The sequence below is a fragment of the Pyrus communis genome, chromosome 7 (assembly GCF_041283825.1).
Source record: "Pyrus communis isolate YQ-2024b chromosome 7, ASM4128382v1, whole genome shotgun sequence".
Taxonomy (NCBI): domain Eukaryota; kingdom Viridiplantae; phylum Streptophyta; class Magnoliopsida; order Rosales; family Rosaceae; genus Pyrus; species Pyrus communis.
The window spans coordinates 22,602,086-22,615,593 of record NC_142571.1 but is presented as its reverse complement, the minus strand read 5'-3'; the positions used below and the strand labels follow the sequence as shown (position 1 = coordinate 22,615,593).

Genomic DNA, 13,508 nt, shown 5'->3' with positions numbered 1-13,508 from the left:
GTAGACTTGCTCTGAATTTGTGTCTCACATACGCTAGCACTTGTTTTAGTACTTTGTATGCTAGTTTTTAATTATTCGTACTTTTATATTACTATCATAATAGCTTTCGCACGCGCACATGGCTACGTCACCTTCGTGTGACGGCCAGCACTCCCTGATCTCGGTCGGGGTGTGTCAGTTACCGTACCAATTACCATACCAAACTTTTGATATGGCAAAATCTATTATCATTACCATACCAAACTTTCAGTATATCGAATTTCAATATGACAACTAGTTCGGTTGGCATGATAATGGTAATTGCCACTTTATTTTAGGCCCAATTTTGATTTTTTTTTTCTATCGAATTCAGGGCGCAAACTTTTTTTTATTTCTATTTTTATGGCTTTGTCTCATATATGGTCGCCTAAATTACAAAACCCAAACAGAATCCCTGCAGTGAGAAACCACAGGCAACAAGCAAAGGCAAGAAGACCAACACCAATCCTTGTAGAGAATGACAGATAGAGTGTGTTGAAGAGAGAAAGTGTGGAAGGAATGAGAGGCAATGAAGGGCTTTTTCTTAAATATTATAAATATATATATATATATATATATATATATTATAAGGTGCGGTTATACGATCAGTAATGGTATCGAATACAATATCGTGCCAAAAAATTTTGGTTTAGTACAATACCGTGCCATTACCAATTGGCACAAAATCGGCATGATACGGCTAGCATAGTAATTTGGCATAAATTCCACTCCTAACACACACTATGTTTGGACAAAGAAAATAAACATGAAATTTTGACAAAAATCAGAATTTATAAATTGACATGCTTCAATTCTATTGTTTGGATTCATAAACATAGAAATTTAGAATTTTCACATGAAAAAAAAAACTTGGAATTTGGGACCTCTAGTTCCCAAGTTTAAGCTTCATGTAAATAAGTGTCATTTCCAAATATTTTATTTTATTTATTTATTTTTTTCTTTTTTTGGGTTAGCCAAACAAGGAAATTCACAAATTCTAAAATATAGAATTCCGTCAATTCTATTTCCATCATTTTGAACCTGGTGGTTGCTCACTCTTTGGTTAGTGATTCACCGGCCACTACATCGATGAAGAAACTCTCCAAAATCTGCTTTTTGATCAGTGATTCACCGCCCACTACATTCAGGGATCCCACCTTATTCTCAAACCTGGCGGCTCAGTTGATTGGCACTTTGGTAGGCTCATCTTGCATACAAATTCTGGGGGTCCCAGGTGCTGCATCCACCAAGAACATTTCTTCCCTTAAGCGTAATTTCTTATTAATTAGTTTTAAATTTCCTCATCTAAACATAGTATAAGGGAGATTCAAATGCAGCTACATATCCGCTCTAGCCATATGAACATGCACATTAAATAAAAACTACAAAACTTGTCCAAACAGATGTAAATTGAGAGGGAGATTTAAATGCGGTTGCATATTTAAGTCGCCATGTCCTGCAGACGTACTCATATTATAGCATGTGTATCCATTCAATGGACTTTTACAATATGTTCATGAAACCCACTCTGAGTTTTTTCAATCAATCTCACCACGTGACTCAATTGAAGAGGTAATTCTTCTTATACAACTTATCTTCTGTTTTAAAAAAGAAAATTCGAAACTTGATACAAGCGTTTAAAGGAATCCAGCAAATTAAAAATGCCATCAAAACTTACATAAGCTTGATACAAGCGTTTAAAAGAATCCAATAAATTAAAAATGCCGTCAATACCCACTTTAAGTTTCTGATACGGCACAAAGAAGTAATTTATCCACTGATTAATTATAACTAATTTATCCACTGATTAATATTATACTCTATGTCCATGACACATAACCAATTATGAAAATTAGTAACTCGACTGGGGAAATTCAGACACAGTGAGATAATTAAAAAAAAACCCAAAACCCTAATTAGCCGAACTTAGTGGATAAGTTTCCGACAAGACCGAGTATTTATATGTTTTTAGTGTAGAACTTTACAGAACTAAGAGAGAGAGAGAGATTGCAATTGTTAAAGAAGAAATCATTCTCATTAACCTTATCTGCAGGATACAAGGAATATATATATATATATATATATGTCCATAAAATATCTAACTAATGCTGAGTCATCATCAATACTGTAGCTTAACAGCTAAGCTAAGTTCTAATCTAGTTCTAATCTAGTGCCTTATGCTCATCATAGTCTGGTGGTCCTTCACTATCCTTAATACACCCCCTCAAGCAGAAGGAAGGGGATCGAACTGAGAGCTTGAAGCGAAGTTGGGCAAATCTGTCAGCAGGTAAGGACTTAGTGAATATATCTGCAATTTGAAGCAACGAAGCCACATGATGAACATGAACATGGCCCAGAAGAACCTTTTCTCTGATGTAGTGATAATCAATCTCGACATGTTTTGTGCGGGCATGAAAAACCGGGTTGAAGGCTAGAGCAATGGCACTTTTGTTGTCACAGAAAATTCGTGGAGTTTGAAGGAGAGGAAAGGAGATATCTTGCAGGATTTTGCAAACCCAGCTAAGCTCGGCAGCAGTATGAGCCAGTGAGCGATACTCTGCCTCAGTAGATGACCGAGCGACTGTGCTTTGTTTCTTGGCACTCCAAGAGATGAGATTAGGACCCAAGAACACACAATAGCCACTAGTGGAACGTTTGTCCACAGGGCATCCTGCCCAATCAGCATCCGTCCATGCAGTGAGAACTTGCTTGCCTTTAGAAAACCATAAACCTGAGTCAATAGTACCCTTCAAGTAGCGAAGAATCCTTTTAACAGCCTGCAAGTGAATCGTGCGAGGACTATGCATGTATTGGCAGACTTGATTGACTGCAAAGGCCAGATCAGGGCGGGTCCATGTGAGATATTGGAGAGCACCAACAGTGGATCGATAAGAAGAAGGATCAGGGAGAAGACTACCAGAGTGATCCAATTTGGTGGAACTAACAGGGGTAGAACAGGGTTTGACTCCAAGCATATCAGTTTTTTTGAGTAGATCCATAGCATATTTGGATTGATTGAGAAGTAAACCTTTGGCAGACCTGTGAACTTCAATGCCGAGAAAATAGTGGAGCTCACCCAAGTCTTTGACGGGAAAGAGAGATTGCAGTTTGGATATAATGGACTGACAAACTGGAGGAGAACTCCCAGTGATGATAATATCATCAACATAAACCAGTATGAAAGTGATGTGAGAACCTTTCTGAAAAAAAAGACTAGGATCAGAGGGTGATGAGGAGAAACCCAAGGAAAGAAGGACACTGTAAAGAGCTTCATACCAAGCTCTGGGAGCTTGTTTAAGGCCATAGAGAGACCGTTTGAGTTTACAAACATGGTGAGGGTGAGACTGATCCACAAACCCAGGAGGTTGAACCATGTATACATCCTCTTTAAGAGAACCATGCAAGAAAGCATTGCTCACATCCAACTGATGCACAAACCAATCATGAGTGACAGCAATAGACAAGAGAATTCGGATGGTGGTTGGTTTAGCGACGGGACTAAATGTCTCGGAAAAATCAAGGCCTTCCTGTTGATGGAACCCCTTAGCAACCAACCTAGCCTTATACCTCTCAACGGAACCATCAGCTTTGTGTTTGACTTTGAACACCCATTTGCAACCAACGAGATTGTAACTTGGATGAGAAGGTACTAACTCCCAAGTACCAGTGGTTTGAAGAGCGGCAAACTCATCTGCCATTGCTTGGACCCAATGAGGATTCTTAGAAGCTTGATGATAAGTGGTAGGTGGAGAAGGGATAGTGGTGAGGTGGTCAACAGAGGGTGGAAGAGGGTGTTTAGAGGCGGTAAAGACTTTGGGCTTGGTGATGCCAGATTTGGCACGGGTCATCATGGGATGGTGATTAACAGGAATATCAGAAGGAGGGTGGGCTATTGGGGAAGAAGAAGGAGAGGGTGGGGGTGCAGGTGATGGTGCCGAGATAGGGGAAGGGGCAGGGATGAGTGGAGAAGGAGAGGGAGAAGTGGAAAGAGGTATAGTGAGAGAAATAGGGTTGGGAAATGTAGGAGAGATAGGGGAAGAAGACGGAAGGAAGGGAGAAACAGGGGATTGTTTGAAAGGAAAAGAGGTTTCATCAAACACGACATGTCTCGAAATATACAGCTTATTGGTGACAGGATCGAGACATCGATACCCACTGTGGTTGAGGCTATATCCCAAGAAAACACAAAGCTTACTCTTTGGGGCCAATTTACTGGAAGAATAAGGTTGAAGCCACGGATAACATGCACAGCCAAATGTCTTCAAGGTGTGATATTTTGGAGAAGCTTTGAATAACAATTCCCAAGGACTAACAGAGGAAGTCTGAGGGGGCAGCCGATTGATCAAATAAACAGCAGTCTGAAATGCTTCAATCCAGTACTGATATGGTAGACCACTCTGAGAGAGCAATGTTCGACCCATTTCGACGACATGCCTATGTTTCCGTTCTGCACATCCATTCTGCTCAGGAGTGTGGGGACAACTTAATTGATGAGTGATACCATTAGCATTGAAGAAATTTTGTAAAGGAGCATTTAAGAACTCACCCCCTGAATCAGACCTGATACATTGAATCGAACTAGCAAACAGGGTTTGAACTTTCATAATAAAAGTCTGAAGAACAGAACACACATCAGATTTGTAATGCAGTGGATATAACCAGCTGTACTTAGTAAAATCATCCACTAGAATTAGGTAATAGCGATATCCAGTACAAGAAGAGGTAGGAGAAGGACCCCAGACATCAGTGTGTACAAGATGAAATGGCCGAGTGGAAGTACAAGGCAAAGTAGAAAATGGCAATTTAGAGGCCTTCCCCATTTGACAATCGGAACAAAACGACTTCTGAGAAACTGGACCAACAACAGACAAATGACCTTTATTTACAACTTTATGGAGAGCTAAACTAGAAGGGTGTCCAAGTCTTCTGTGCCATGTAGCGATGTCAGCTTTAGCAATCATTAAGGCATGAGGCGAAATGGCAATACCAGAAATACCATTGGAAGCATTCCAGTAGAAAGGGTACAGACCACCTTCACTGGGGCCCTGGAAAAGCATCCTCCCAGTGCTTAGATCCTTGATGTAGAAACCAAATGGATCAAAGGTTAGGGAACACCAATTGTCATACACAAATTTATATACGGACAGAAGATTATGAGAGGCCTGAGGTACTAAGAGCACATCATGAAGTTGAAACACAGCATTAGGAGTGTTAAGTAAAGCATGGCCAGTATGAGTAATACACAGACCTTTTCCATCACCAACAAGAAGCTGGTCAGAGCCATTGTAGGGCATAGCAGAATTGAGAGACGCTGGATCAGGAGTGACATGATGTGTAGCGCCACTATCAGTAATCCAATAACTTGGAGTAGAAGAACCAGTCATAGCAGTCAAACCCATAGGAGGAGGATGTTGAGAAGCAAACTGAGAGAGACGACTACAATAGAGAGCAGAATGGCCATATTGATTGCATAGTTGACATGGCATAGAACGACCAGAGAGAACTGGAGAATGTCCCGACTGAAAATTGCCAGAATTTTGGCCAGTATTTCCAGAAAAGGAGAAGCGAGAGGGAGCAGAACCAAGAATACCTCCAGAGTTGTTGTGTGGACGATTTGGACCAGGAGTACGATTCTGAGGAAAACGATTGCGATTCTGATAGTAATTGCGATTCTGATTCTGATATCTGCCTTTAGAACCTCCCCGAAACGAGGTTGGATTCGAAGATCCCTGTTGAGCAGCATAAGCATGAAACGGTGCAACAGTAGAGGAAGAAGATGCGCGAGTTTTGCGTTTCTGAAGAGAGATCTCCTTGCTGAGTAAGAGACCATGGAGTTCATCACCATTCACAGATTCAGTTCGTGTTTCAATCGAATCAACAAACGATTCATACTCATCAGGAAGACCAGCAAGAATATAAGCAACCAGATCAGAATCAGAAATCGGTTCGCCAGCAGCAGCAAGTTTATCAGAGACATCCTTAATAGAGTGCAGATAATCAGTCATGGAAGCATCACCTTTCTGAATAGTCTGGATCTTAGAGCGAAGACTGTGAACATGAGTGCGCGACGCGCCGGCGAAACGGCGTTCAAGAGACTGCCACAGCGAGCGAGAATCTTCCATTCCAATAGTCAGGGGAAGAAGATCTTCAGCAAGGGTGGAATTGATCCAGATCGTTAAGATCTGATCACGTTCACACCACAATTCATGTGCAGGATTGAGAATCTGAGATCCAGTAGAATCACGAACAAACGGAGGAGGGCAAGGATCAGCACCAGTGATAAGGCCAAAAAGCTTGAATCGCTTAAGAACGGGAAGAAATAAGCTGCGCCAGGTGATGTAGTTCTGACGATTGAGTTTCGTCGGAACCATTCCAGCAATGTTTTGGACAGTAATCGTCGCAATCGATGGAGGTACAGTGTTGGAGATCTCACCAAGAGGAGGAGGACCAGAAGACGTAGCAGGAGAAGGGGAATCAGAGGAATTAAGAGTGGTCGCCATAGAAAGACAGACAGATTGCACAGATGCAAGAAAGAAAAATTAGGTAAGACGTGTTTGGGATTGAAGAAAATGCAAGAATATCAAGGAAGGGGAAGCGGAGGATCGACGTCGGTGGACTTCGGCGAAGATACCATGTAGAACTTTACAGAACTAAGAGAGAGAGAGAGAGATTGCAATTGTTAAAGAAGAAATCATTCTCATTAACCTTATCTGCAGGATACAAGGAATATATATATATATATATATGTCCATAAAATATCTAACTAATGCTGAGTCATCATCAATACTGTAGCTTAACAGCTAAGCTAAGTTCTAATCTAGTTCTAATCTAGTGCCTTATGCTCATCATAGTCTGGTGGTCCTTCACTATCCTTAATATTTAGCACCCAGCAGCCGTCTTATCATAATCTTGACTGTCTCGAGTAAAACAAACCTAGACAGCGACAGACACGGGAATCCATTTTCCCAAATCCCCAAATCCAACAACCCCCAATTTCCGCCATGGACAGACCGAGGAAGCTCAACCACTGGCGGAACCTCAACCGCAGCTGGGAGGACATGGAACAGAACTGTTTGGCTCAAGTGTTCATCCGAGTCGGACTGGAGTCGCTCCTCCTTTTCATCCCGTTCGTGTGCAAATCCTGGTACCGCGCCACCAAAAACCCCGCCTGCTGGGAGCGCATCATTTTCCCCGACGCCAATGACGACGTCACCGATCCTTTCAGCCTCAACGACGCCGTTTTGGACCGCCCCTGGACCACGGCGAATCGAACCGAAAATCAGCGTTTCGACGTCTTCATCCGGACATTCGCGCGCGAAAATGACATTCTGTGGCGACACTTCTCGATCACGAATTTCATGAAAATGGTCATCGACCGCAGCGGTGGCAGCCTCCGGTTCCTGAAAATCCCTGGCCTCCTCAGCCACTACTTGTTCGCGATCCACAAAACCCTCCAGCACGTCGGCAAGTGCTGCAAGAACTTCGCTGGGATGCAGCTGACAAATGCAGCGATCGGGCCAAGCGTGGTGGAGGCGATCGTGACATTCGTGCCCAACCTGAGCTTTCTGTCTCTGAGGGGGTCGCAGATCCCGAGGGAGTTGATGGTGATGCTGCTCAAGGAGATGAAGAACCTGGCGCTGTTGGACGTGAGGGAGTGTGTCGGGTTCGACCAGCAGGACGAGGAGATTTTGCGGCTGGCTTCGGAGATTCCTACGTTTCTGTGTCGGGGGGCGAGGATTTGTGCCCAGGAGCACCTGTTGCGTATGTCGGATGGGTCATTGGTTCATGTCATTGCCCTGGATTAGTTAGCGAGATTGCTGAAAAAGAGAAGAGTGTACCAGTTCTATACCGACCAAATCGGAATAAATAAAAGACTGGACTTTTTTAGTTTTATTATTATTCATTTCATTATTTTAATATGCAAATGGATCATAGACGTGAGTTTGATCGGTTGGTTAAAGTTGTGTGTTTGAAATCTACCATATCCAGGTTTGGACTGTGTGTTATCTAAATCATAGTAGTTTTTTGTAGGGGTATGCTATTCATACACCATATTTTACTTCTCACACACATTTTGATAATTTTTGTCTGTTGATCTTCATCAATTTATCTGATCCGACGGCCGAAAATTAAATAGGTATGTGAGAAGTAAAATGGGATGTGTGGATATCACACCTTTTTTTTTAAGGTTTATTGTTGAACAAAGCCAAATGGCATTTTAGCAATGGTTTTGGGTCCGATGAGCGTGGCGATTACAAGCATCAGCAAAACAAAAGCTGCCATGACTGCACTCAAATCATCGACGTACAAGCAATAGGGGCAGAGACCAGGACCGTTTTGAGATTTTTAGAGTCTTGTGTGAAATTTATAAAAGGATCCATCCTTAAAATGATTTTCAAAAATAATTGCTAGAAGACAATAACCTAAATCACAATAAACTTCAGGACTCACTGATTGTAAATTTACAAATATTATTAAATAATAAATAAAAAGTCTACAAACATAACCTTCACTAATAATCAAATCAGTTCAATCTTAAACAACTAAACAAGAAAAAAACCTTTAAAAACTCTTAACTTTAAAGTTTCACTTGAATATATAGCATTATTATATAATAACTTTGAAAAAAAAAATCAACTTTAGAGTATTGTTGTTTGCATTTCAAATATCTCATTGTGTACTCCAAATTTTTATATTAGAAAGAAAAAAAATTTACACTTATAAAAAGTGTACAACGAGATTTTAAAGTACTAATAAAAGTAATTTTTTAATATATACCATTGTTACATATAAATTTCAGATGTTGAAAAATATTGGGGGCCCTTTAAATTTGGTGTCCCTTCAAATTTGGGGTCTAGAGCGATTGCACGTTTCGCTTCCCCTCAACACCGCCCTTGAGGAAGACACCCATTTATCTGGTACGGCCTTCCGATGATCTCACAGTGTGCGGCACGGTGGGGCTCGGTCACATGATTCAAGGAAGCAAGGACATCGCGAAGGTGAAGGACGATGGAGTGGGAGATCAACGAGAGCCGAAATGCACTTTCCAGAACGGGACCCGCCTACAAACCAAAGAAGACGTCTCTCGAGGAAGAGCTCAGGGTACAAGCTTTCAAATAAGCCAAAAGCCATAAGCAGTTGAAAAGTGTTTTTGAGAGCTTTTTGATTGATTTTGGCAGTTACCAATTCGATTTTGTAGGTTTTGTAGCAGAAGGTGGACATTAACAAGTACAATTACAAGCCAATTCCTCGCTCAATTGAAAGCAATAAATAAATGACTGATTAACATGTGGTTTTGTTTTGTTTATGTGATTAGCGGGAATTAGTTCAAGTTTTTTGCTCCATCAATAAGCAATAAACAATTTAACATGATGTTTGATGTTTCATTCTCTCAACTACACCTTCCAGGATGGATTCTGCACAACCTTCTTAGATCTAGCTTTTGGTTAGGGTGCTTTCTTCAGTTTGGGGCGATGTATTCCTTCATGGCGGCTGTTGCGGTGGTGGCAGCGACGTGGCTTTGATGTTGTGTTTTCTTAGTTTGTCTACAAGCCTAAGTGTATGTGAGCCTCCCATTATGTATTGGGTTGTTGCTCTCTCTTTGCTTGAGCCTGTTTTTATTTTAAGTCTTGCTTTTCTTATGTAGGGTTTTATGTTTTAATATTTTGGTTGGGTTTAGGCCTATCTTGCACAGATTGTATTCTCCCTTCCATGAATGAAGCAATGGAATTTTACGGGATAATTTTCATTGTATTACTTCCTTGAAATATATAAAACAATAATCAATAAAGGACACAACAATTAATCCTTCCTAATAAAGGATTCTCAATATTTACAATATATTTACATACTTATTTTAACAACTCACGTTTACACTCCCCCTTAAGTTGGTGCATAGATATCTATTGACCCTAAAAACTACCAAGCCTACGTGGCACACAGGCCGAGTAACTAATGAGCTAACTACGTCTTTCGATTATGTGCGGGGCGTGCCAACTCGTCGGCCGAGTTCGACCAAGGAGTAAAATATATTGATGTGGCGTTGGACGTGCTATTGACTTCTTAATCTTGCGACTGCGGCCAAGGAAGGAACACATCTCGGCCTTCGGGTTCTAGAGCCTGAAGTCAAGGTTGCTAGTTCTACGAGGTTCAATATCAAATTCGGCTTTCAATGTGCTGAATGTAGTAACCTGTAACACCTCACGTTGCCGAGAAGGCTTATGAGATGACCTCTACCAACAATGACTCAAAAATCCTTGTCGACCAAGACTTGGATAAATAACCAGTCAGTCTCAAAGCAATGTTGTTTATCCAAACTGAAGGTGCTCCTTGATCGGTTGATTTTATGCCTCCAATACTGTTTATCCAAACTGAAGATGTCACCGGTTGCCTTCATAGTGTTGTTTATCCAAACTAAAGATGTGTTGGCGAAAGAAATGGGAGAAGGATAAAAATCTCAGGATTGTTGAGAAGTTTTGCGCAGGGTAATTTGTGTGTTGATTTTGAGGAGGCTTTCAAATGTTGTCTGCGACTCTGTATTTATAGCACTCATATATTCTACTTGGCACGACCAGATAATTTTCTAGAGTCCAATTACAACTCTAATTCGCAGACTTGAAATTGATATGTGTCAGAGGCCAAGGCATATCCTTTAGATTGTTGTTCGTGACTTTTTAAACAAGATAAAAACCTATATAGGCTTATCACATCACATCAGAAGCCTAGCCCACCTAGGCTTCTTATCTCATCATCAAAACTCCATCAGTAGCCTTACTTTATGCCATTAAGTTGTCATGCATAGCCAAGACTCCTAATGCATACTATAAAGCTTCCTTCCCACGACACCTGTCCAGTTGCAACCATGCATGCAATTTAATTGCAATATCAGCGAATCACTTGAGATGCCATCTTCCATCAAATACCACTTTGCATAGGAGTCCTAGTGATGCATGTGTCACGTGGCCAAAGCAATACCACATATGCAAAATGTATCCCCGATATCTTTGCATGCTGTTTTCTAACGCCATGCCTTAATGCATATCCCCATATTCCATCATCATTCAAATCAATTGGGATTTAGACAAATATTAGGTTTAAATAATTTAATATATTACTAAGAGATAATATCATCATTAAAATCATAATATTATTTCTCAATAATAATTGAAAATCATTTCAACCACTTTGTTATTCAATGGTCTAAAATTTTGCTCATTCAACGATCTCGATTACTTGGACCGATGATGTAATTTTGGGTCTAAAAAATATCACACATGCCCAACTTGACAAGTGAGTCTGAGTCACCAAACTTTCGACTTCACACTGCATGAGTAAGAACATCCGCAAGTTGCTCCTCTGAATCCACAAATGGTATTGATACAATCTTCTTTTCAAGCTTCTCTTTGATAAAATACGATCAACCTCTACATGCTTCGTTCTATCATGATGTACCAGATTATTAGCTATATCTCTTGCTGACTTGTTATCACAATACAACATCATGGTATCCTTCGGCTTAAACCCAAGTCCCCAAAAAAGTTTTCATAGCCAAAGGGTGTATAGATTCCTTGAGCCATGCCTCTATATTCGGCCTTAGCTGAAGATCGTGACACCACCTTCTATTTTTTACTTCACCATGTCACCAAATTCCCTCCAACAAAAGTAAAGTACCCAGAAGTAGACCGTCTATTAGTTACATCACCTGCCCAATTTGTATCAGTAAACCCTTCAATTCTCAAATGCCCTTTTTTTCATACAAGACTCATTTTCCAGGTGCCGACTTCAAGTATGCCAATATACACATAGCAGCAGCCATATGATCCACACTTGGTAAATGCACGAACTAACTCACAACACTCACATCATAGGTAACATCAGGACGAGTATGAGCCGAATAAATCAGTCTCCCTACAATCCTCTGATATCTACCTTTATCAACCAGTTTTTGATTTGGATCCAAACACAAATGATGTTTCTCAACAATATGAGTCTATATTGGCTTACATTCTAGCATACCAGTCTCTTTTAATAAATCCAGTACATACTTACATTGAGACAAGAAGATATTTTTAGACGAGCGAGCAATTTCAACTCCTAGAAAATACTTCAAATCTCCTAAGTTCTTCATCTCAAATTCGGACGTAAAGTTTCCTTGTAACTTGGACATCTCATCAACATCGTCTCTTATTATAATCATGTCATCTCCATAGATAATCAAGGTTGTCACTTTATTCTGTCTACGCTTCACAAATAAAGTATGATCAGAATGACTGTGACAATATCCATTCATTTTCATGACTTGAGTAAATATATCAAACCATGCACAAGGCGATTGCTTAAGTCCATAGAGTGACTTATGCAACCCACATACTCTGGTGTTCCCACCATTGCTATATCCCGGAGGAAAATCCATATATACTTCTTCCTCCAAATTCCCATGGAGAAACACATTCTTCACATCAAACTGTTTTAATGGCCAGTCCATGTTTGCAGTTAAAGATATGAGAACACATATCGTATTCATCTTGACAACTGGGGAGAAAGTCTCTTGGTAATCCACCCTATATGTTTGGGTATACCCTTTAGCCACCAACCTTGCTTTGTAACTGTCTACCATTCCATCAACCTTATATTTAATTGTAAATAACTACCGGCATCCCACTGTCTTCTTTCCTGCAGGTAGCATCATCATTCCCAAGTATTATTTTTCTGCAATGCCAACATTTCCTCATCCATTGCTTTTGCCCACTTTGGATCTTTTAAAGCTTCCTCCGCTCGAGTTGGTACCTGAATAGACTCCATATTACTCACCAAAGTTTGACGCTCTGATGCAAGCTTGTTGCATGATACATAGTTGGCTATCGGATACTTCACCTTCCCTTCAGGAGAAAACCAATCAGGACGCACACCTCAATTTTGTCTTAGTGGCAATTTATAAGTACTCACATTATTACTTGGATTAGTTACACAATCATTTACGATACTTACCTTAGGCATATTCAGAAATGATGTATTGGGTGACACTTTAGAACTAGAGAGAGAGGGTGTATTGGGCTCGGCAAGGGGCTGCTGTACAACAGGGCTTTCCTCGACAGTAGCTGGCCAAGACTCTCTTATGGGTTCGGTTAGACTCAACCGTAAATCATCAACATCAGCCACAGCACCTACGACCGAATAGTCTGTACACTCAGTACCCATTGTACATTCGGCACCAACAGTTCTAGGTTCCGCACACTGCTCAACAATCACATCTCCTTCTAGATCCAACCAACTCATATTACCAACAGTGTTTTCCCCTGGTTATATGAAGTTGAAGGTACGGAAGTGTAAAAATATTTCGTTTCAGAGAAGGTCACATCTATGGTTACATACATATGCCGGGTCTTAGGATGGTAACACTTATACCCCTTTTGGTGAGACGAGAAGCCCATAAAGACACACTGTAGTGCACACGGATCCAATTTACTACAATGTATTTTCTGAATATGAAC

At 40.7% G+C, this 13,508-nt stretch overlaps 1 protein-coding gene and 1 non-coding gene across 2 annotated transcripts; one reads left to right on the top strand and one right to left on the bottom strand.

Moving 5' to 3' along the window:
- Window positions 1–5,822: 5,822 nt before the first annotated feature.
- LOC137749110 (small nucleolar RNA Z247) lies at window positions 5,823–5,963 on the bottom strand. The gene has a single exon (XR_011070180.2). It is a non-coding gene; the product is annotated as a small nucleolar RNA Z247 (small nucleolar RNA).
- Window positions 5,964–6,882: 919 nt separating this feature from the next.
- Window positions 6,883–7,911, top strand: LOC137734401 (F-box/LRR-repeat protein At3g48880). Its single transcript, XM_068473676.2, has one exon. The coding sequence runs from the start codon at window positions 7,020–7,022 to the stop codon at window positions 7,821–7,823; it is 804 nt and encodes a 267-aa protein (XP_068329777.2). The 5' UTR covers window positions 6,883–7,019; the 3' UTR covers window positions 7,824–7,911.
- The last annotated feature ends 5,597 nt before the right edge of the window (window positions 7,912–13,508 follow it).